Source organism: Pagrus pagrus (genome assembly GCF_965226575.1).
Source record: "Pagrus pagrus genome assembly, chromosome: 13".
Lineage (NCBI taxonomy): Eukaryota > Metazoa > Chordata > Actinopteri > Spariformes > Sparidae > Pagrus > Pagrus pagrus.
Genome location: NC_140197.1, coordinates 18,913,364 through 18,937,967, shown reverse-complemented (window position 1 = coordinate 18,937,967; position 24,604 = coordinate 18,913,364). Strand labels below are relative to the sequence as shown.

At 36.9% G+C, this 24,604-nt stretch overlaps 1 protein-coding gene and 1 pseudogene across 2 annotated transcripts; both read left to right on the top strand.

Annotated features, from left to right (window-relative positions):
- Positions 1 to 826: 826 nt before the first annotated feature.
- On the top strand, positions 827 to 10,195 carry LOC311268497 (nuclear GTPase SLIP-GC-like; annotated as a pseudogene). Its single transcript, XR_014624910.1, has 17 exons — positions 827 to 909; positions 3,312 to 3,540; positions 3,673 to 3,882; positions 4,175 to 4,351; positions 4,478 to 4,649; positions 6,873 to 6,933; positions 7,019 to 7,031; positions 7,294 to 7,412; positions 7,832 to 8,014; positions 8,133 to 8,275; positions 8,434 to 8,551; positions 8,883 to 8,991; positions 9,083 to 9,210; positions 9,427 to 9,508; positions 9,633 to 9,714; positions 9,808 to 9,858; positions 9,997 to 10,195. The product of XR_014624910.1 is annotated as a nuclear GTPase SLIP-GC-like (transcript).
- A 7,629-nt stretch (positions 10,196 to 17,824) lies between these two features.
- Positions 17,825 to 24,604, top strand: LOC311268496 (nuclear GTPase SLIP-GC-like; the record flags this gene model as incomplete). Its single annotated transcript, XM_084372164.1, has 14 exons — positions 17,825 to 17,908; positions 18,855 to 19,071; positions 19,207 to 19,434; positions 20,203 to 20,409; positions 20,537 to 20,712; positions 21,174 to 21,267; positions 21,358 to 21,445; positions 21,552 to 21,673; positions 22,092 to 22,265; positions 22,357 to 22,514; positions 22,692 to 22,809; positions 23,962 to 24,070; positions 24,181 to 24,314; positions 24,500 to 24,604. The coding sequence occupies exons 1-14, from the start codon at positions 17,850 to 17,852 to the stop codon at positions 24,602 to 24,604; spliced, it is 1,989 nt and encodes a 662-aa protein (XP_084228290.1). The 5' UTR covers positions 17,825 to 17,849.

Genomic DNA, 24,604 nt, shown 5'->3' with positions numbered 1-24,604 from the left:
GGACAAATCCTGTGCGAAAATAATTTCTTCAAACATTCTTGCTTGTCCTCAGGTTTTGCCATCCACCAGTGGCACAGATTATAAAGGTGAGAAACACGGTATCTTATTGATTACATGTAGAACTCGTTGATGGTTTCAAGGCAGTAGTATTTGCTTTTATTAATTATATGGAGACCAAGTTTTATATTGTTAGAGGAATATACATTAACCTGTCTTTGACTTTGTTTTTAACTCTTTTCATTTTTTCCCCCCAAAAACAAACAAGGAAAGAGAAAGTGCAATCTTCAGGATGAGTCCAGCAATTGCCAGTCACCAACTAGCAAACGACAACAAGCCACTACAGCACAATCATCTAGTCAGGGTATTTATATAACTTTTGAAACAATTACAGCTTACTACAGGGTTTAAACTTTTATGTAATGTCATTTTTACTAGCAAATGTCCTAATAGCAAATGTCTATGTCTTGGCCACAGTAAATACCTTCTAACTGGCTGGCGTTAAAATCTCATCAGAACACCTCAAACAGTCAACAGCATACATGTTATATATGCCATTAATATTTATTATACCACAAGTATCCATAGCAACAAGAGTAATACGTAAATAACTTAACCATGGCATTTAACTGAATAATGTTTTGAACCCAGCCAACCTTTTTATTCTGTCAGAAGTAACCATAGTATAAGCCTGATAATACGGGGCTTCTAAATTGACTTGGCAGAATAATTTAATCTCACACTTTACATTATTTTCAACTCATTTTGCGTTACTGCTTGGTTTGTGGTTCCTGCTTAATAGTTCTTTACTTTTACTCTGACAGAACAAGACATACTGTTTCATGTGAAAGTCATCATGCGAGGTGTACTTGAAAAGATACCTAAGGAGGATAAGCTCAGTACCTTCCTGAAGTAAGTATTGAATATTACATATTCTTCTTGTGTTTTAGCAGCGGGTCCTTTGTTTGTCTCTGTTTTGTATTATGGGCACAACCAGAATCACATTTGCCACATGCTGTACATGATACAGCACAAATTCATGTGTTAAAGTTACCAATGCTGAACTTGATTGGAAACACTATAAGGACTGACCACATTCTCAAGCAAAACTAAAAAAAAAATGCTTTTCATTCAAATGAATTCAATGTGTTTAAGATTTTTTCTGCCACTAGTGCTGCTCTGATCCATCTTAATTGGCAGAATAAATGTTAGCCAAGTACACTAATGCAAAACCACAGATAAGTTGCAAAACCACAGATTTCCTATGTTGCAACTTTCTGTTTGTTTGTTTGAATTTTCTATTTCTCTTTTTTCCCAACGCTGTGCTTATACTCGGTTTAGGTTTAGGCACACCACTTGGTTAGTGTTAGAAAGCACCATGGTTTGTTTTAAATACCTGTTTTAGTTTCGACTTCCCGTGAAAAATAGCAAACTTTATGTAAATAAGCAAATGAATACATGAGCGTTATATATATAAAAAAAGATTGCTAAAGATTATTTCCTGTATTATTGGGGAGTAAGAATCCTTCAGGTGTGAATGATTATCAGGTCCTTTAAACAACACTATATAAGGGCTGTAGCTCTGCGTAATGGCTGTGCCACATGATACAATAGCTACTTTGGTGTTGCCAGAGGACATTGCCAATGCTCAATTTAGGCTAGAACGAGTTTTCAGGGACCGTACTGATGTTCTGGCCCATGATGATGACCCATCATCAAGCAGAGAGAGCGGGGGGATCCCATCTCCTAAAGTAGCTTGCACACTCTCACTGTCCACAGAGATGTGCTCTTGGCCTCTCGCTTGAATTCAGACTATGCAAAAATTGCGGCGTTCACTTCCTGCTATTTCACTTGCTTCATTTTATTGCTAACGACAAAAATTAAGCTTCCAAATAATACTCTTTTTCATCAGTTTGATCGATCATTACTTCAAGTTCATGGTCCATAAAATTACGCTTCCTGTTAGGGTTGGGCGATGTCTGCTGAATTGGCATATGACGTTTACAGTGAAACATTTTGATGGATGATGACATCGTTGTTTCCAAATTTGAGGCAGCATTTCCCCTCAGTGTTGTCGTTAGGCAGCAGTTGCTTTTTAGCTCACCACTGTAGCCGCCGCTGGTTCCCACCGTTGCTCTGACATGAATCTGCGGCTGTCTCACTCTGCAGAGGAAACTATCTCCCATCACCACCGACATACATCCCTGTGCCAGCTTTGTGTCCTCGTCTCCGCACCACATGTCTGTAACGTGGCTTTGTTTAGCCTCATAAGCATAAAATAAAGTTGGCCAACTAGCCAAGGAAGCTAAGCTAAAAAACTCTAAAAACAGGGGCCCACAGGAAAAGAAACACTGCTGGCACAAATATAACCAAGTGTCTTTGGTTCTCCTGAGCTGGTTTAATAAGAAAATAATAAACAGGATATGGACACATAATGTTAGTGCACCAACATACTTCTTTAATTTCCTACTTCTTTTCACCAACGGCAACGGCAACTTTGAGCCTTTTAAATCACGATGTTGCGATGGTCAGAGATTAGTAGTCGATGGCTGTCAGCCATTGGTGATGGACGATGGCATCGTTCATCGGCCCAACCCTACTTCCTGTTCCTCAACTGCTTCTTTGCTTCTGACTTTTCTCCTCAACACTAAACTACATTAGTTGGTAATTGGGGGCGTGTTTAGAGCGATTTATAGTAAATTGTGGGGACGGTCAGACAGCTCTTGCACGTGCGTGAAATTTGAGGATGATTGAGACTTATGAGCAAAAGACACCTGGGAACAGACGTACGTGGTATTTTATAAATCTGACGAAAACACTGTGTATGCATGTTTTCTGTTTTGTGTATACACAGATTTCTACACCTGAATATACACAGGTATAGGAGTTTTATACATTTGGACCCAGGTGTCTTTAAAAATGTCCAGTAGTGCAATTCTAAGTCCGGGTGCCCGTTTGGCAGCCTTGTTGGCTTGAAAGAATGCCATTACCTTCCCCTCCACCTCCTGCTGAGACAGGTGTCTAATAAGCAGATAATGTTACTGTGATATGTCACATTCGGTACACATGTAAACCTTGGACATTACTTTGGTTTGAAGAGAACTGCAAAACCTGGTGATAATTCTGTTTGATTTAATCTCTATGAGTGACCCATTTCACATACAAGAAGTACCATTGTAAATATAGAAATATTTATGTTATGTTTGAGTAGACTGCTCATAGACAGATGCCTTCCTGATTTTGACACATTATTTCAGTGTGTATACATTTTCTGAATGAATCAATTAACTTATATTCAAAATCTTGTACAACAGGGATAAAATCAGAGAAAAAATCAAGGATTTGGAGAAGGACAAGAAGGAGCTGGTCGGTGTCTTTGGTAAAACTGGGGCTGGAAAGAGCTCTTTGATAAATGCTGTCATTGGAGAGGAAAACCTTCTGCCTTCAGGAAGCATCCGTGCATGTACCTCAGTGATGATTAAAGTGGAGGCTGACATGCAGAGCGAAAAGTTTGAGGCGGACATTGAGTTCATCACAAAAGAGGTAAAATTAGTTGAATACATTTTGATTTACTTGAAGCTAGTTGAAAAGCAATGACATAGCTACAAATACAGCTTCTGGACATGTTACATACCATTTAATTAAACTAAATAAAACATAATTTTCTTTTTTTAGGAGTGGAGCAGAGAGGTGCATCATTTTCTTGGGCAAAATACAGTTCAGGAAGAGTACGATGACGATGATCAAGCCTTTGCTGAAAAGCTGTCAGCACTGTATGGAGATGAATGGAAAAACAAATCATTTGAAGACCTCATGGATGACAATAATTTCAAAGAAATTCCAGAGTTTCTCCTTTCAGAGAAGAAGACTTTGACATGTGACTCAGTAAGTAAAAGAAAACAAAAATGATACATCACTTCATAGAGAGCATTCTTGCTTATTTGATGGATGGTGAAATGTTATGGATTTTTAAGTATTACATACTGTAAACTCCAGCACGGTCCAGTTCAACAGTTGTAAAATCAGTGGAAAAAGTCAATGTAAATCACTGGGGAATGACCGTGGCCTTGACACTTATCCTGTTCTATTTTTTTATGCTACTTGTAGATCACTTTGAATGCCCATATAGATAAAATCACGTTGTGTTGCTTTTATTTTATTTTCTTTTTTATTGCAGGGTAAAGAGCAATCTGAGAAATTTGTCACATACGCAGGAAATGAAGAAAAGTATTGGCCACTAGTGAAACATGTGACTGTCAGGGTGCCTAAAAAGGATCTTCTCCAGCATGTCACACTTGTGGATCTTCCTGGAACTGGTGACCGCAACAAGACCAGAGATGAAATGTGGAAAAAGGTAATTTATACAAATGCACTTCTGTTTTTTGTGTGTTACTGTGTAATCTGTAAACAGCAACATTGTGTTATTACATAGCACTGATAATTAACTATTCATAATAAAGTTACAATTATGCCCCTTCAGTTGTTGGAAGTTGTTCTACCGTGTGGATTGTGACTGACTACAAACGAGCAGCAGCAGAGAAAGAAGCCTGGGAGATCCTGGAACGTACCTGTAGCCTCATGGGAAATGGTGGCCAGTGTCAGCAGATTCACTTCATCTGCACACAGATTGATCTTATTGATTCAGATGAAAAGTAAGTGATTTAAGATGCAGTACATGGTTTAAATTAACATCCAAATGAAACACTGATGCATATGGTGGCGTAGAGTTAGTAAGTTAATGTACATATAATAATAATAAAATTAATAATAATAATAATAATAATAATAATAATAATAACTCTTTATTCAACACCTTTTAAAAGCAATGTTATGAAGTGATGCTTCGTTGTTAGTTAAGGGGCAGTGTTTTTCAAAGTCTGACACTGTGACCCCCCCAAAAAACACAAAACTGAGACAATTGCACTCCCACAACATCCTCCGTCATCGCATTAAAAAACAAAAAAATGTGAAAGGAGTCAGTTATGAGTTATGGGGGTTAATTTTCAATTGGCATCAGAGATAAAATAAATAAATAAATAAATAAATAAATAAATAAATAAAATGTGTTATATATGTAAAAATGTGTGTACAAACATCAAGCTAACTGGCTAACAACATAATTGAGATTTGAGACACAAGCCTTAGGTGCTGGTGACTCTTCATAGTAGCAGAAATGATTGGATTTGACTATAGACTATATATATTGGAGAATGCATCAGGGCACTTCAACCACAGTTGTCCTCTCCACGTTGCTAATTGATTTGTTAACGAAATTCATTAACAGAAATGACTATTGCATGCATACATGAAGAGATCCTCAAAACACAAAAACAGTAAAGATGGGTTTGAATTAGTCCTTAATTAATCTTTAATCTTTTTTAATGCTAGTAAAATGCTAGCCAAATTAAAGTATCACACTACTTATGAAAAGGCACCAGAATACAGGAAATGACATCTGCTCTGTTAAAAATTGTCAAACCCCTGATTGTCCCGCTCACATTTGTCAAATCTTCCGACACCCAGAATATCCAGGTACCTGCATACAAGCAGTGTTGGAGTCGTTACTCAAAAAAGTAATATATTACACATTACTTATTACTTAAAAAAAAGTCATCCTTACTTCATTACTCCAGTGGACTGGTAATTTGTTACACTATTCATTACATTACGTTTGCATTACTCTATTATTGCCAGTTAACAATATATAACATTAATACATCTGCAGCACAAATTCCTTTCCTAATAAGGATGACATGTACAAGATCTTTCTTTTATGCACTTTAAGACCATGTGCTACGAACATTGCTACAAGCCTGTCCATCTCTGTTTTTGTTACCTGCTGTTCAACATCAAGCTTTTGCTGCTTGGGTGGGCTTGACAAACACTCTCGGTCATCACTCTGGCCCTGGGTCCGGGGGTCTTTCACAACTAGTTTTGTCTTGGCATGCTGCCTTTGTAGGTGCTTAGAGAGATTTGATGTTGTGTTCACAGTGGATAGGTGTTTCTGGGCTGAGCACAGTTTGCACTTAACTGTGATTTTCTTGCCCTTTACTGCAACAAATAAAAAAAGAAGTGCGTATCTCCACCCCTCAAAAGTTGTTGCCCACTCTGCCATTTTTGTCCTTTTATCTCCAGACTTTCCAAGTTACGACTAGTTGTTGGGCGATTGCTGCGCAAGCGTGAACTTACATTAAAGGGGTACATCAGCCCATTGTGTAGACAATTGAAGAAGAAGTTATGTAACGTTTTAACAACCTTGTTAGAATAATAACGATTACTTTGGGATTGATGAATTTGGAACCTTAATTCAATCCACTACTCATTACAGACAAATGTAATGTGATTACAGTAATTTGTTACTTTGTAATTCGTTACACCCAACTCTGCATACAAGTTTAGATAGTTTCCAAAATAAAACCAGAATACTAACATAAATACACTCACTAAGCACAGCTGACTTGCAATGCAGTTTAGTCCACAAAAATCATTGTTGCTGGACACTCTATTGAACTGTTTATGTATTTGCTTGTGCTTTATACATGGGAATGACTTAATACCTTACGGTTCTAAATTAATGGGGAATTTCCTGGAAAGTTCTATGTAATTATGTCATTTTTTGCTATTATTGGGAAATGGCACTGAGACTGTTTAATTGGCACCCTTCCAGTAACTTGATTCCAATTAATTCGTAGTGAAATCTAGACAGTCTTTTCAGTCAGTTCACAGCAAGTCAGCTGAACATGAAAAACTGTCTACAGGCAAGTAATCAGGGTAATATATGTGGACCATAAAGTTAGAGATAAATAATGATTTTGAGACAAAAACATGTTGGAACTTTCAGGTACACTCCACTTGATACAAACCTTTTCTTATAGGTCAGCAGCTGATGTCAAGGAAGAAGTGAGCAAAGAGTCCAGAAAACTCACCAAGGTTGAGGTGAGTTTTATAGACTGACAGAAAGTCTTACACAAATTCTTCCTACAACTGCAAACCTACTTTAAAATGTAAACCTTTTTTTCAGAGACAATTCAGTCGTGCTGACTATTTCAAAGTGTTCACAGTGAGCTCAGTTTCTGAAGAAAAATCATCCAGAACCAGAAAATGGTAGGTGAAGTCTCCATATATGAACACTCACTCTGTCTATCACAGAAAATGTAGAGTTCAAATACATATTTTGTTTTGTTTTAGTTTACTTTAACCCCCTTAATTCAAACAGGAACGACTTATTAGATTGTGACATTTAGATCTTAGTTTTTAATGTAAATATGTAAGAGACAAACTAATTTTTTTTCACAGAAATACCCAAACTTCAGGAGTTCTTGCAAGATCTCAATGACTGTCACTCCGAGACAAAACACTATGTGTCTGGAGCTCATGGGATTCTCTCTCTGATTAAAGGGGCCCGCAGCAGACAGGTGAGATGATTTGATTGACTGACTTTAATTACCTTAATTATTAATATTGCCAATAAATCAAAATATTAAGTAAGATGAAGTAAACTGAAGCTGAACTCATGGTAAAATCAAGTGACTTCTACGCAAATCTATGCATGTGGAGAAACTAAGTTTTAATATGAATGAAACACTGAAAGGGCTGACATGTAATGCCATCTCTTTAGAAACTTAAGCCATTAGGGGTAGTTGATTTTCTGAATTTCATTGCTTTAGAGAGGTAATTAAGTCATTAATGGTTGGTCATAGACAAGACTAAAGAATAAAGTCAAGAATAAAGACACATTGAATACTATCTTGAAAACAAAACAGAAACCAATTAGGTAGCAGTAAAGTGATATTGTCTATACTGCTACAATACTAAATGTGTTGTTTCATTTCAGGCTGGCAAAAAAGCAGATGTGTGCAAGGAGCTTGAAGACAAGATGAGGCGTGAACTTGAAAAAGTCAATAGAACCATGGACGAGGCCTGGAAGGATCTTGAAAAATGCCTCAGTGAGGGGGTTGAAAAATCAAAAAGAACAAGTGAAAGCGTCTTGAAGCCCATCTTATACTCATCTAAAAGTGTATGTATTTGAATAGTAATTACATTAATAACTAACACAATAACACAATAACTGATTGTGCACCTTGTGTGATTTGATATGTCTTTAAAATGTTTCTCTTTTGTTTTAAACTGGAAAGGGTTATTACGGGATCTTGAAGTGTGCGGTTGAGAAAAATGGCTCCTACAAATCAAAAAGAGCAGGAATAGAAATAGACCTCAATAAGGACTTAGCTTCATGTCTGACTGACACCATTGATGAGGAATTCAACAAGACCTTCCCGTAAGAAATTACTTCATGAGAACATTAAATCCCATTTTACAATATATTAAAAATATCTAGAATTAACAAATTCTACGTTACGCATTGATAATGTGCTAAAATCGTACATATATACAAATTATTTAATTTAAACATTTCAACTTGTTAACATGTTTCAGAAATGATGGAAAACATGGACCATTCTACAGGACCATCGATGCGTTTTCCCTTGACACAGAGGGGCTGATAGGAAAGTACAGAGATGTCGAACTGCAACTGACATTTCTCAAGACAGAGGTACAATATGAGAATAATACCATCCTACCTGTCAGTACATTATCAAGCCGTTGTCCAGCAGAAGGTTGCTCAAACCAACCAAAACATCAATTTGTGACTATTAGTGAAGAATTAAGGCAAAAATATTTATACTGTAACCTGTAAACATGCTTATATACACTGTTAATGAAGAATTTTATCAATGCAGTAAATGTTAAAAATGCAGCTAAAGCCAGGTTGTGTTCTGAAAATCAGTTAAATAATATACTACCTGTTGGGTAAAATCTATATTTGTATAACCCTGATTTGAATTTTAAATATCTTGATCTACATTTTATTTTCCCTCCTTAAGGAAGAAAAAATTAAGACAGAAACCAACGAAGGTGTCCAGGAAGACAAGAAAACAGTCTACAACAGTGTGAAACCAACAATCGATGAAATCATGAAAGAATGCTATAAAAGTAAGATAGAAGATCACGACATAGTATACAACAGTTTAATACACATTTACATCATCATGGAAGTTAACAGCTATTTTCTGTCTTCTTGTAGAAGCAGCAGAATGTAACGGACCGGGCATGCTGAAAGCCATGGGACACATTATTGAAAAGCATGTACAAGATTCAAATGTGTTTGAGCGGGCTAAAGATGAGATGCTGAGTAAGCTGAGAGCCTTGAAGGTTTGTTACATTTTATAATACATCATACAATGATGATATAGTTAAACATGGTCTGCTGAACACCTTTTTCTTTAGCCACAATTCTGGTTGATCTTTTTTTGTAATTTGCATCATTCTGAAAGCTGCTTTTGCTGCTAAAACACTGCAGGCACTGCTACAAAAAGAATACAACGTTTACAATATTATATTATAATAAAGTTTTTGATACTGACTTAGGAGGAAAGCCTGAAGAAACTGGACGAAACAATGCAGAAATCAATTGAGATGTCACTCAAGACAGATGGTGACTCAATACCAGGTAATGAGAAATTGTGGGAAAAAAACACTCTAAATATTTAATTGAAATGAATAAGTCACAATTTAAATAGTGTCATTAATAGTGCTGTAGTTGTTAACAATAGGTTTTGTGGTGTTTTTCTAAGATGTTACACGTGAGCTTGTCGCTGTGGAGAAATGCTGCGAAAAACTGATTGGGAGCTCTGATGAAGAAACATCACTTATTTGGTAAAACTTTTTTTAAATGTCTACATTGTGTACAATGTGCCCTGATTATACGCTTTTCTTAATAATGTTAAAATTGCTTTTAATTTCACTAAGGTCCGATCCAACCGACCAGGCAGCTCCTCTGTGTCCATGACATGTGCACAGGTATGTTTTAGTGAAACTGATGATCCGAACTGAGCATTTAAACAGATACATGATAGATGATACGACAGCCCTACTGTTTCAGCTCATTACTGCTCAATGTCACAGTCTTGCTGTTTGTCTCTCTGGTGGATGTTTCAGTTTTGCTCAGTGGGGAAAGGGAAGCGGAGGCCCTGTGGACCGGCTGCGTAGAGATGGGAGGCCTCTGAAATTTGGTCTCAACCATTTTTGTCCGTTGATTCCCTGTTTTCTTTGAGGGTTGTTTTGATATGTACGTTGTACTCAGTCAAATTTAAACCAATTTTCATGGTACCAGTCCTAGCCACTAGGCCATTATGATGCAGAGACTATTTTGTTTATAATTTTTTCTCTCTCTTGAGTATATATACTATTATTTTCATGTTTTTATTTTCTGAGTGTAGTAATCGCTGATTGGGATTAATGCACTGCAACTTTAGAGATGTTTTAGTTTTGGGTGTCTACACATTAAACCTTGAGCCTTAATTTCAAGCTATAGGTTGGATTTAAAATGAACGTTAGGCTTTTAAATTACTTTGTTTTCTTTCATTTTCAAGGATAAAACTTGTTTATAGGGAGAACTAGATGATAGTGATTGTTTTCTTTTAATCTACACTGATGATTTTAAATGCATAAATGTACAGACAGGTGAAAAAGAAAAACCTGAATGAATGAGTGGAGATACATTATAAATGCAGATGCTTTCATACAGGACTCGAGGGGTCATTAGATATTTTTATGAAATGAAAATGATGTGAATCAATTAAACACCTGTGGGAGACGGTTCCAGACACTTTGAGCCTCAAGTTTTAAAGTGTCACCAATCTTTATTTGATTTTGTATACTGTTCAATAAAGTTCTCTTCCGAATGAAAATGCCACTGGTTGTTTGGCTTCTTTGTCGTTAATGTTTTCATTAAAGCACCCAAAAGCTGCTCAAGGTTCTCCCTGACATTTATTTTCATTTTTTTTGGTCTTCATTTTGTAAATGAAGAGAAAGAAATTGTCACAGTCCTGATGCTGTTCATCTTCAAAATTTTCATACAGGGCAACGATGTTCAGCTGTTTTTCTGATGATAATTAACAGTTCTTATTTATTCGGGATTAATGGTAACTGCAGGTTTTTGTTCACATTTGCTCAAGTTAGCAAACTCACCTACTGATGCAAGAAAATGAAACACGTTGACACATAGATGGCCCATAAATAGGGACGGGTAGCAACAGGCCATGTTTGGTTTTTTATTCTGTTTTTTCAGCCTAGAGTTTTATCACCTCTCTTATCAATTCCTTTCTTTTGTTACTGTGCAAGAAGACTGAATTAATTCAGTTTCTTTATAAACCAGAAATATAGAAAAGTGTTATTGCTAAGAGGAAGAACAATAATATCAGTGGCATGATATCACATGTGTTTAACAAGTGTAACAAGTGGCAGATCTCGTATTCTTTAATTTTTTATTTCTCTTCAGGGTAAATAGTCTTCATCCTTTTTGCATGGCTGTCTGTTTTGGGTGTATATAAGTAATGAGTGATACACAATACACACAAGGTCCAACAGGATTTTGTGAGTGTGATTTGCAACAAGGATATACAATATGTCCATAGTACAGTGGTAAAATCAGAAGAACACTATGAAATTTGTATAATAAGCACTGATTTCTACATTTAAAAAATCTAGTTATTTTTACAATCACTCCTCAAAAGACTCAATCCTGGACTTCTATAAGCTTTTTTACAAGTAGGTAATGGTTTGATACATTGATTGAGTTGTTTTCTCTGGCAGCACTCAGGGTCGGTTTTGTCTCTAAATGCTTCCAAAACCATTTGTAGCTACACATGAACAATATCTAACCTGTTTATTTCATGCCTTTACCATAATTTTAAAGTCTTTCAGTAAACACCAGATTAAGGATATCACTGTCAAGATACTGAAAAGTCTAAGTTCAGTTCACCTAACTTCACATTAACTTACTCCTTATAGTACGTAGCCAAGCAGATACATTAAAGATACAGTTTGTTTTTACATGAACCATTTCATGCAGTAGAAATTATAAAACTGTTGATAGTGAAGTCTGTGGATTATTATCTGGATTGATATATTGCTGTTAAATCTAAGTGTAAAATTCAATGCGTCAAGCAGCACAAACCAAATTCCATTTACTTTTGTTTTATTTGTTTCATTTTGAGACAACTGGCCCCACAATGACTGAATAAATCCACCCAAACAAACCTGATGTGATTTTCTTTATATAACTCCCACATCATCATGGAGCAGGTGTTGCTGTGTTGAGCCAAACCGGTAACGTTTAGGGGGAAATCTTTACTTTTTGTTCCTGTAAACAACTCAGATACATTGTTTTGTAAAGCGCATTTGTGTGCGGCATTTTAGTGCTGCAGATGTTTAGCTACTTTAAACACTGCTGCGTTGTTAAATCAGTGCCATTCATATTTTGTATGTGGCTGCCCTGTAAGAAAAAACATCTCTAAAAAGTCAACTTTTGACTTTTTAGCTTTGTGATAATGTATTTTTCAGCTAATCCAAGAGGATTTTAAGATTTCAATCCCACTTGCCTGTGCACTAAAGGGCCTCATGCATGTGCTTGGTTTAAAGACATTTAGCCACTTTCTGATGAAAACCACAAATATGGGTCTATGAGCCCCATGTACAGAGGCTGTGTCCTCGCCGCAGCAAACCTGTGGCCCTTTGCTGCATCTCATCACCCCTCGTCTCTCATCCCATTTCCTGTCTGCTCCTCTCTCTGTCCTATCTTATTAAGCCTTGAAGAAGGCAAGGTAGTACTGCGTTCTCTGGTCCTGGCATCAAGCTGGAAAATAGGTGTCATTTTTGGGACTGCCTGTTTTGTCTAAATCAAAAGGGGAAAAAATCTTCAGTGCTCAAATGTTACATACATAAATTCTGTGAGGATAAATACAGTATCTGTCCAGCAAAACATTGACTTCTACTCCCCTCTGGTGTTCACAGCAGGAAAAGCATAGAAAATAGTTTCAGTGTACTACTGTATGTGCGCCCACATGCATGCACAAGAAACAGACAACTGATAATGTATCGTATCAGATGTAGTCATACACATGATTAAATACCTACTTCAGAAGTTGCTTTGGCATTATGATAGTCAGTAGCTGCTAAACATTAAACTTTATTAAGCTTTATTCATTAATGGGTGATCTGATTTCATTTGCTAGTGCAGGCCTGACTAGTTTTAGCCAGTGAAGCACTGTGGTAGGGATTTATTTATTTAGTTATTTATTTATTTATTTATTTAATTATTTATTGATAAGCCTTCAATAAATAAACACTAACAGGCAAGTAGAAATCAAACACTTTTGCTTTCATTGATTAAAATGAACCAATCTTTGTTATGCAAATAATATAGGCTAGTTGTTTGCTTTGAATAAAAAAAGCTCATCTAGGATTACTTAAGTACAGTCTTGAGGTACTTGGAGATTGCTGTTTCCTTTTTATGTTACTTTGTGCTTCAACTCCATTATCTGTATTCACACATTTGAATTGATCGTGCTGAACCTGCTTCATGGGCAGAGAGGACAGACTGTTGGTGATGGGTGGAGACGATATAAAAGGAAGAGCTCAGAGTTCATCAAGCACATGAGGAGTCGTGTTCCTGCATGAAGGAGGAACAGACTTACTGTAAGTACACTAACATCAATGCATTACATTCAAAACTGAGGGTTAAACTAAAGTTAAACATTAGTGTAATATGTAAGAAACTTACTGTGCTATTTTGTATGTAATTAATGTAATACAGATTTATTATCTATAGGCCTACATAATGTTGCTACAACTCCTTTTGTTAAAGCTGCACTCTGTAAAGCTCAGCCCCTTTATTTCCTTTATTGCAAAGCTTTTATAGCGGTAGGACTCCGCAGTGGCGGTTCCTCATATGGGCAGTATGGGCAGCCGCTCAGGGCGGCATTTGTGGAGGGACGGCATGAGCGCCCGCAAAAAAAAAAAAAAAAAAAGCGAGCGGACAGTCGCCCACAGTAACCGGCTCTGTAGCAGCCGCCTCTGGGCTTATCTCATCTCGGCGGATCGCCCCCGGTGCCGACCCGTACTGGCTGCCTTAAATTTGTTTGCATTCATTTCATCCGGTTTTTGTATTGCTCATTCACTCAAGTCTGAAGTCATGTTGCCTTGTGGGGAGCGGGCAGCTGGGCGCCCTCTGTTTTGTAAAGGTGCGTCTGCTGCTGCAGAGAAAGTCTCACATACAGAGGTTGTGGAAGAAGCGGAGGGGGGCGGGCTGTGGCGGATTTAGCAATTTGGGGACCCAAGGCGAACTTAGCTAGGGGGCCCTCCACATCTGTTCTTTTAACACAAAAAAAGTAGGAAGGGCCACCCCAAAGGCACCTGCCAGTACTTGCTCTAAATAAAGAGTGAATGGAATGCAATAATTAAGGTTTAGTTATAACACCAGTGTATGTCAAAATGCCAAATGTTTGTTTTTTCTAAAAATCTCACCAGACACGCGCGTGTGTGTCTGTGTGAGAGTGTGAGAGAGAGAGTGTGTGAGTGAGAGAAAAAGAGAGAGAGAGAGAGAGCAAGAGAGAGAGCTTAGTTGGACTAGTAGAGAGTGAGTGTATGGGAGTGAGATTGTAATAACGAAATGGTAATTATTAACAGACATTGTATAAAGCAACTAATGCTAGAGAGCTTGTTTTTTGTTGTTTTTTCTTTATTTTCTGTTTAGAAATACACAATTATAATTTACAAAGACAATGATGGGGGGCTACTGGCCGGAGGTCCCGGGCCCTGCTGGTCTGGGAGGGGGCAGCTGGTTGGGGGCCCCTGCAGGTTGGGGGGCCCAAGGCAATTGCCTACCTTTGCCTTAATGATGAGACCGCGCCTGGGGGCGGGGGCTAGGTTCACCTCTGGACCTCAGCTCTCCCTGCTGGTGTTGGGGAGCAGAGAAGCAGGGCATTCAGAATCAGAATCAGAATCAGAATCAGAATCAGAATTCCTTCATTTGTCCCGCAAACGAGGAAATTTGTATTTTATATTTTATATTATATTTCAATATAACAATAAACAATAATAATAGTAAAAATAAACAATATAATAAAAAGGTAAGAAATAGAATAGTATATGTACAAGGACAGGCCTGGCGCTGAGGGTGAGGTTCGCCCAGGGCCTCATGCAAGCTATGGGTAGGAGGTAGTGGAGACTAAAACAAACATTTTAAAATGCTTTCAGTTCAGCAGGTGTTTCCAGTTGTGATAGAATTACATTATTAAACATCCATGAAATGGTTTTTTTTTTAATCAAATATGGAAATAGAAAATACATTTTTAAAAATTGCCCTTTGGTTAAACTTGTCTCTTTTCACTAAGAATATCAAACACTGATGATTGCTTGTATTATGATTGTTTGCCTTCTAGTTGCTGTTGATCATGGATGCTTTTGTCCGTAACATATTAACTGAATGGGGCCTCAGCGAATATATCCAAAGATTTAAAGGTAAAGTATTTCAGTGCTTCTTTGTTGGGCACAGATATTATTGTATTGGTGCTGGCTCAGAACTGGCATAACACGACATGTATGACATAGAGCAGCATATGTTAGGAGCAAAGTTTTAAAATCCTTGTTGAATCAGGGAGGGGTTCGGGCAAGCAGGATGAGGAAAACAGGAAACAATGAACACTGGACAATCTGGCAGAGGGCAAGTGGAAGTGGGCCAGTATCAGAACTTATTAAATGTTTAATGACTCACTATGTTTCATCCATTTATAACATTTTTGTTTTGTGAGTAGCATACATGGACTACAACTTGCATTCTTGTTTTACAACCCTGTGTTGTATAAATGTAAATAAATGAGCCTCGTATGTTGCACTGAGGTAATCAGGAGGAATGAGGAGTAAGTGGGTGGAGCAGGTCAGGTGATGAAACTGGCGGGAGCAGTGTTAAGAGAAGGCAGGAGGGTGTGGCTGGGTCTGTGTTGATGGGAAAAAACAGGCAGAATATGTGACAGTTATACATTATTGATATGACCAACAGATACTGAGACATCTACTACAGACACAAACAATGCTGGATCATATTTTTGCAGTTCTGACATTTTAAGAAAATGGGAGAGCTCAGTGTTAATAAATTCTGTCAATTCTTGTCTGTGTTCAGAGTACAAAACCACTTACAGTAAAGATCTTGTACATTTTCACACAATTAGAGGAGCACTTAACTAACTTGAGAGCAGCAAAGTGACAAATACTTAAAATACAATTAAATAAATAAGCAATCAGCTCAAACAACAATGCTGTTTGTTCTGTGAGGCTGTAGCACTTTTAGAAAATATTAAATTAAATGATGTTTTCATGACTGTTGCACCTTTTAGTAAACACATTTCTGCAGCAATTGAAATAATTCTCATTTCTGCATGACCAAAATTCACATGACTATTTTTGGATTACAGATGAAGGCATTGATGAGGAAAGTTTTTTCTACCTTGATGATCAAGACATTATTGCTAAAATGATACCACAAGTGGGACCAATGCTCAAATTCAAGAAAAGATTCAAGTTGTTAAAGGTAATGTTCTGCACCATGAAGATACTTTACTGTATTTGTTCTCATTAATCTTACTTAAAAAGATATATGTTTCATCACTGACAGGAGCATCAACAAGTTACTGTATAACATTTTGGATTTGCAACTATTTTCTTTTGTCACTAGGGAGAAGAAAACACAACAAAGCAGGAAACAATTGATTCTCCTGCTCAAGTAAGTTGACTTCAGTCTGTTACAATGTTTTTTATCTTCTAAGGAATTTATCACAATCACACAGGTTGTTTCAATGTCTGCTCAAAATTTTACATGGCCGTCATCTTAGAGTGTTATTTATATTTGCAGTTGCAACAGGAGAATGAAGAAGCAGCTGAATCAGATCAGGTAAAGATCACACTGGATTTCACAGGCATGTTATCAGTGAATGTGCCTCTCCACTTCTGCGTATGCAACTAAGTTACTGGATTATCCTGAGACAGTCATTGTTGACTAAAGAAGTGAACAAGCGATCACTTGTTATCCCCTTCCCGGTCTCTATTTCCCAGGGTTTTGTCAGGCTCATCCCAGATTGGATGAGAACACAAATACGGATATTGTTGTGTGAATTGTAAAGATTTTTGTTCAAGCCTGAAGACCCATGTTACAAGGGAAAGGCCTCAGTGGATATCATTTCATGATCAAATCATCAAATATTCTTATTCATTCTTCAGGTTCTGCCATCCACCAGTGTCACAAAGAATAAAGGTGAGATACACATTATCTTATTGATTACATGAAGAGTTCATTGATGTTTTCTAGATAGAAATATCTTTAAATCTTAAATATCCATGTTTTAATATCGTGAGAGGAACATTTAACAAACTCTTGATTTTGTATGTAAAAAACAATAAGGAAAGAGAAAGCTGGATCTTCAGGGTGAGTCCAGCAAATGGCATTCACCAACTATTAAACGCCAACGTGACAGTGGACTGGGATCATACACAGGTATTTAAATCACTTTCTAAACAATTAAAACATACTATATGGTAAAACCTGTTATGTAATGGAATCATTTACCATCTGTTTCTATATCTTGGCAACAGAAAATGCTTCTGATCAGAACACCTCAAACAGTTAAACCATACATTTTATGAACGCCCTAAATGTATGTTTAACTGCACGTATTTAGCAATGTTATGTAGTCTTCTTTTTTACTGGATGATGTTTTCAACCCAGACAACCTTGTATCCTGTGGCCCAAGTGGCCACAGTATGAGCCTGATGATACAATCTAAGGCATTCTAAATCAAGTACCGCTCACCCTTTACATTATTTTTCTCCTTCTTTGTATTTTAATGCACTCGTTGTACATTACTGCTGACTGGATACACTGATTCGTTGTTTCTGCTGAATAGTTATTTACTTATGTTCTTACAGAAGAAATCATACTGTCTGATGTGAAAATCATCATGGGGTGTGTCCAACAGAGGCTACTTAACCAAGACAACAACCTCAATAATTTCCTGAGGTAAGTATTAAGTTTATTAAGATTTATATATTTAACAATCCTTGTTGTATGAGCCTCGTTCTACTTTTGGCACATTTCAGCTCTGCATGCTTTCAGCAACAGAAACCATTCAAATATGAAAACATTCAGCTCTTTTCAGGAACAGTGTGTTTATATTCACTATCATATCTCTTGCACTTTTCAAAAGAATAAGCTATTTTCCAACAACATTTTACTGTAGAGAATGAATGAGAGGCACATGATGATCACTAGGTTGGCAGTTCAAATCCTTCCTCTGGCTACTAATACAACCTTTACCATGACTACTGCTACTACTACTGCTACTACTGTAATAGCCTACTGGTACTACTACTACTACTAGTGCTACTACAACCGTCGCGTATCGACTTCTTAATCTTTGTTCGTCCAAAAAGGTTTTTCAGAGTTTCAAAAATTCACCAATAAAAAGGAAATAATCTCCAGGAGTCTTCCAAAGCTGAGTGCAGTAATGTTTACATAAACATACTCCTTATATTCACTAATTCGGGGGCTGGGCACCATGGTTTGTCCAATCCTCGCTCGTCCTTTTGTTTATGTCCAAATTTTGCTGACTCTGGTATTTTCCTGCATGAGGCAAAAACACGTGATCCAACCTGTAGCAGTATCTGCTTGATGTTTTAAATAAGTAAACAGAAGTACTGAGGCCTGCCACTTTAAGAAGCCACAATATCTCAGCTCACTGAAGGTCTGCACTACATTGAGATTTTATGGTACTAGAAGTTTTTCGTATGATTACATCCTTCACTAAATTTTACTTATTTAGGTCTATTCCCTCTCCTTTAGCTGTCATTTTGGTCTCCACCAAATCCTGAAGAAAATATTGTTAATATTGTCTATGTATTTCTTTGATCAATTGATCAATCAACAAATATTTAAACTAAACTTTAACTTAAATCTGTTGCAACAGGAATAAAATCAGTGACTTGGAGACAGACAAGAGGGTCCTGGTTGGTGTCTTTGGTAAAACTGGGGCTGGAAAGAGCTCTTTGATAAATGCTGTCATTGGAGAGAAGAACCTTCTGCCTTCAGGAAGCATCAGTGCATGTACCTCAGTCATGATTAAAGTGGAGGCTAACATGAAGAGCCCAAAGTATGAGGCGGACATTGAGTTCATCACAAAAGAGGTAAAATGTTTAGAGTTTAGTTTAGATTTAGTTAAAGCTAGTTAAAAAAAAAAAAAAGATATAGCTACAAAAATATAGTTGTTAGATATGTTACATGCCATTAAACCAAGTTAAACACAATCATTTATATTTTAGGAGTGGAAAGACGAGTTGTGGTCCTTGTTAAATTTCCTTGGCGATAATGCAGATCAGGGAAATGATCAGGACGAAGAGGAAGATAATCGTGACATTGATGAAAAGCTGTCAGCAGTGTATGGAGAAGAATGGAGAAACAAATCCCCTGAAGACCTCATGGATAACAAATATTTCAAAGAAATTCCAGAATTCCTCCAATCCAAGAGGAAGATTTTGACATGTGAATCAGTGAGTAAGATAAAATATTATGTTTACATGGTCTATCTCATATCGCCATGTTGATGTTGTTCTTGGAACATCATAATTAACGTTGTTCCAGGATCATCATTTAAACTCCAACTACAAAGCCCATGTTTGCAATGAGCTGATGTGGAAAAATGGGTTAAAGGTGCACTATGCAGTTTTGGAGAAGAAGAAGATTAAGATTAAGAAATCTTAATCAGATCTTCATTGGCTGATTTTTAATGTCTAAACAAACTACATAAACAAACTCTTCATTTTCATGACTGAATAAACAAACTGACCTTAAAGGACAACACAGTTTCATACTGTTTTACTTTGTTTATATTTGGCGGACCCTGCCACCTTTGTAGCTTCAAACAGTGTTCTGAGGACCTTATTTTCCTCTGAGAACAGCTTGTTTATTCAGTTATGGAAAAAATAAATATTTCTGAGTTTGTATTATTACCTCATTAATACTGTAAATATTAAAATTCAGAGTTTGAATTTCTTCTCCAAAACTACGTAGTGCCCCTTAAAATACAGAACTCTCACTCAAGACACTGAGGTTCAAAACCAGTTTGGAACATAGTGTTATACTGTTCACTTATCATATCCATAGATATACGTATATATGGTTAGAATTCGGCAACACAGTTACCACTTTGGTGGTTGGCATTATACTGTGTACCACTGCATGTACCAGTACACACAGTAAGGAATTTGTCTACCAGTATCTAAATGAATTTATATAACTGCTTTCATTATTTGTTGCAGGCTAAAGAGCTGTCTGCAAAATGTGTCAAATACACAAAAACTGACTCAAAAGACGGAGATGGTAAAGAAAGAAAGAGATGGTATTGGCCACTAGTGAAGTGTGTGACTGTCAGGGTGCCGAATAATGATCTTCTCCAGCATGTCACAATTGTGGATCTTCCTGGAACTGGTGACCGGAACAAGAGCAGAGATGAAATGTGGAAATCGGTAATTTAATTGTATGACTGCTGTTTAATGTGCATTACTTTGTTATCAGGAAAACTGTTACATCATATTATTACAAAGCACTGATAAAATACCTTTTCATAGTTACCTTGGGATTATTCTCCTTCAGGTTGTTGGACGTTGTTCCACTGTGTGGATTGTGACTGAACTTAATCGAGCAGCAGCAGAGAAAGAAACCTGGGAGATCCTGAAAAGTGCCAGCAGCATCATGGGAAATGGTGGCGAGTGCCAGCAGATTCATTTTATCTGCACCAAGTCGGATAATATTGAGGATTCGGATGATCAGTAAGTGATTTAGCAAACCAGTAGATATTTAAATACTGTATAAGATCCAAATTAGACAGTGACACCCAGGAAACCAAGACCTCAAAACTAGTAAACGCAAGCAAATGCAATACATATAATATCAGGGATATGACCCAGTTCTGGGGTCACAGTTTGGTCCGTTTCTGGTGCAACAGGGAAAACAAAGAATGTGTAGTATTAGTAGTATAGTAGAAAATAACATTTCATTCACTTCAAAATGTAAGATTCAGTAGCTCATTAGTTCTGTTGGATTCTTACTGTAACCAATAGTGCAGTTCAATGTTAAATTAAAGTGTTACTGCTTAAGATATGAATGATAGAAACATTAGTAACAGGCACAGGTTTACAAAAAGATCTTTTTGACAGGAAAGAACACTGTATGCAAAAAATGAAACTTTATACTGTACGAGGTTCCTCTTCATACAAATCTTTTCTTACAGTTCAGCAGCTGGTGTCAGTGCACTCATATTTAAAAAAAACATGAAAGCCAAGGAAGAAGTGAGCAAAGAATTCAAAAAACTGAACAAGGTTAAGGTGAGTTTTATAGACAGACAAAACATCTAACCAAAGATTGTCTACAACTGCAAGTCGACTTAAAACCTTTCAATTTTGTTTGTTTTTCAGAAACATTTCAGTGATGACTGTTTCAAAGTGTTCACAGTGAGCTCCAAAGAGTTTCTCAAGAAAAAACTTCTAGCACCAGATGAAACTGGTAGGAGAAGTCTCCATATATGAACACTTTGTGGATAACAGAAAATGTACAGCTAAAAAACATACAGTATATACAGAATGTTTTTGTTTTTTGTTTTTTTTAATAGAAATACCCAAACTCCAGGAATTTCTGCAAGATCTCAATGATTGTCACTCAGAGACATTAAACTATGTGTCTGGAGCTCTTGGGATTCTCTCTCTGATTCAAGGGGCCCGCAGCAGAAACATGGTAAGATGAATTAATAAAACTTTTCTTCATTTTCATCAATTGTCTTAATTGTCATTAATATATTGACAGCAAACATTTAGAGCAACTCAGTAAGCTTCTGTAAACTAGGCTCAAATGTAATTAAAACATGGCAAAGTCAAATAACAGACTTCTGTGTTGATTGAATTTTATTACTAATTAAAAATTGTAATGGAAGAAATTTACAGTTACAATAACACTGTCTGCCAAAGGCCAAGTTAGTTAATTTCCTGATTTTTTGTTTGAGAGGCTGCATAATCACAGTAAGGCTGGTCATACCGTGAGCAACAGAATTTCAGAAATAAATAAGCCTTATCAAACAATGTGCAAAAATAAACTCTGATCACTGAAGCATTATGGTTTCATTTCTTTAAATACTGAATGTGTTGTTTCATTTCAGACTGCCAATACAGCAGATGTGTGCACAGAGCTTGAAGAAAAAATAAATCATGAACTTGAGAAAGTCAAAAGACCCATGGATGAGGCTTACGTGGCTTTTGAAAAATGCCTGAGTGAGGGGGTTGAAAAATCAGAAAGCTCATGTGAAAGAGTCTTAAAGTCCCTCTTACAACCTGTACGTATTTCAAACATTATTAAATCAAAATTGATTTTGGTCTTTATATGAATATGTTAATTGTCTTTTCATTTGTTCTGTTGTGTTTCAGAGAGGGGTATCAGGTTGTGCTTTTCACAGGACATTGAAGTGTGTGGTTGAGAATGGTGGCGTCCACAAACCAAAAAAAAAGAAACCAATAAACTTTAATGTCAAGTTAGCTTCATACCTGACTGACAGCATTGATGAGGAATTCAAGGGGACCTTCCCGTAAGAAACTAATTAATAAGGGTATATAACTGTGTAGAATGTACAGAATTAAGAGATTCTTCAATATACAGTTAATATAAATGATGTCAGAAAATACATATGTACAAATGTAATTGCTGAAATCCAAACTTGTCAGTGCTTCTTTCATGAAACGTACAATTTGTTAACATGTTTCAGAAATGAGAGAAAATGTGGAGCATTCAATGGGGTCATCAATACGTTTTCCCTTGACACGGAGGGGCTGATTCAAAAGTACAACGATGTCGAACTGCAACTGATATTTCTCAAGACAGAGGTACAATATGAGAACAATACCATCCTATTCATTAGTCTATTGTCAAGCTGTTTGTCCAGGGAAAACATCCATCTAACTATCATCTATTCACTGCATTGCTGTGTAAGTTACGCAGAATTTGATACTGAGATGAAATAATGTACGCGTGTATGTACAGTGAGCAATAAACACACCCGGGGGTGAGATCTTAGCCAGTGCCTTGGTCATGGGCACTGACTTGAGAATAAACCTAATGAAAACCAGGGTGCACAGGGAGAACATGCAAACTTGGCAGAGAAAGGCCCTGCCCCAGTGGGAATCCAACCCAGGACCTTCTTGCTGTGAGGCGACAGTGCTAACAGATAAAAAACGCTGACTGCCAAAGGTCCTGCTATGAAAGTAAGATTAAATTGATAAATTAAAAAAATAATATATATATGTATGTATGTATATATATATATATATATATATATATATATATATATATATATATATATATATATATATACAGGGGCGGACTGGCCATCTGTGTGTTCTGGAGAATCACAGAAAGGCCGGTACTCCAGGACGGCCGGCGGCCGCCACGCAGTCATCACCAGTTTTTTGTTTTTTGTTTTTTTTTCCTGCTAATCTACTGTTTCACACTCACCTTATAATCAATTGGATACATAAAACCTGTTTTTTTTAAAAAATCCATTCCATCATTTGTTTATTCAGGTTGAGCTTAGACCAAGGGCAGAGGATGACTTTGTGAATATTCAAGTAAGACTAGAATACTATGCTCTAACCCAACCCAACATCTAGTCAACATCAGTGCTATTGCTGTAATTTGGATGGTATAGTGTCATGAGTCATGATTAAAGTATTGTGACACCTGTGCCAGGCGTTGATGACTTTCCACGTACCGATTGTTGTGGGCCGGCCGAGTCAAAGTCCAGGGCTGTTTTGTAGTCCCAGTCCGTCCCTGTATATATATATATATATATATATACAGGGACGGACTGAAACACAGAAACACCTGCCAAAATACTTAAAATCCCTTTTGTGGTAGTTTCCACCACAATAGTTAGTCTCCAGGAACACATTTTGCGATGATGACAAAATGACACACACACACATTCCACAAGGTGAAAACATAAAAAATATGGTGCCCTGTATTGTTTTTTCTCTAAGGAAGAAACAGTTAAGATGAGACTCAACAAAATCATCCGGGAGTACAAGAAACTACTCTACAATAGTCTGACAAAGATAATCGAGGAAAAGATGCAGGACTGCTATCAAAGTAAGATAGATGATCATGACATATACAACCTGGTAGTATAATAATATACATTTACATCATTATCATAGCGCAGAAAATGTAGTTGACATAATTTTTCTGTTTTATTGCAGAAGCAGCAGGATTCAGAGGAAAGGACTCACTGAAAAATATGAGGGACACTATCAAGCAGCATGTACATTCTTCAAAGAACATCATGTTCAAGCAGGCTAAAGATGTAATGTTGAGCCAGCTGAGAGAACTGAAGGTTTGTGACAGTCTATCACATCCATTGATGATATAGTCAAGGCACATCTTTCTTGTAAGTCTTTTTTTTCCCTTTTGATCAGTCTGAACACAAATGTAGACAGTCAATTCACATGGGATTCAGTTTAATATTGAACACTGTTTGACAGTGAGTGATAACTAATAAAGTTTCTGATGCTGAATTAGGTTTTCATCCTGAAGAAACTGAAGGAAACGATGCAGAAATCAATCGAGCTGTCACTCAAGGCAGATGACTACACACTCCCAGGTAAAGGAGATGTATCAAAGTAA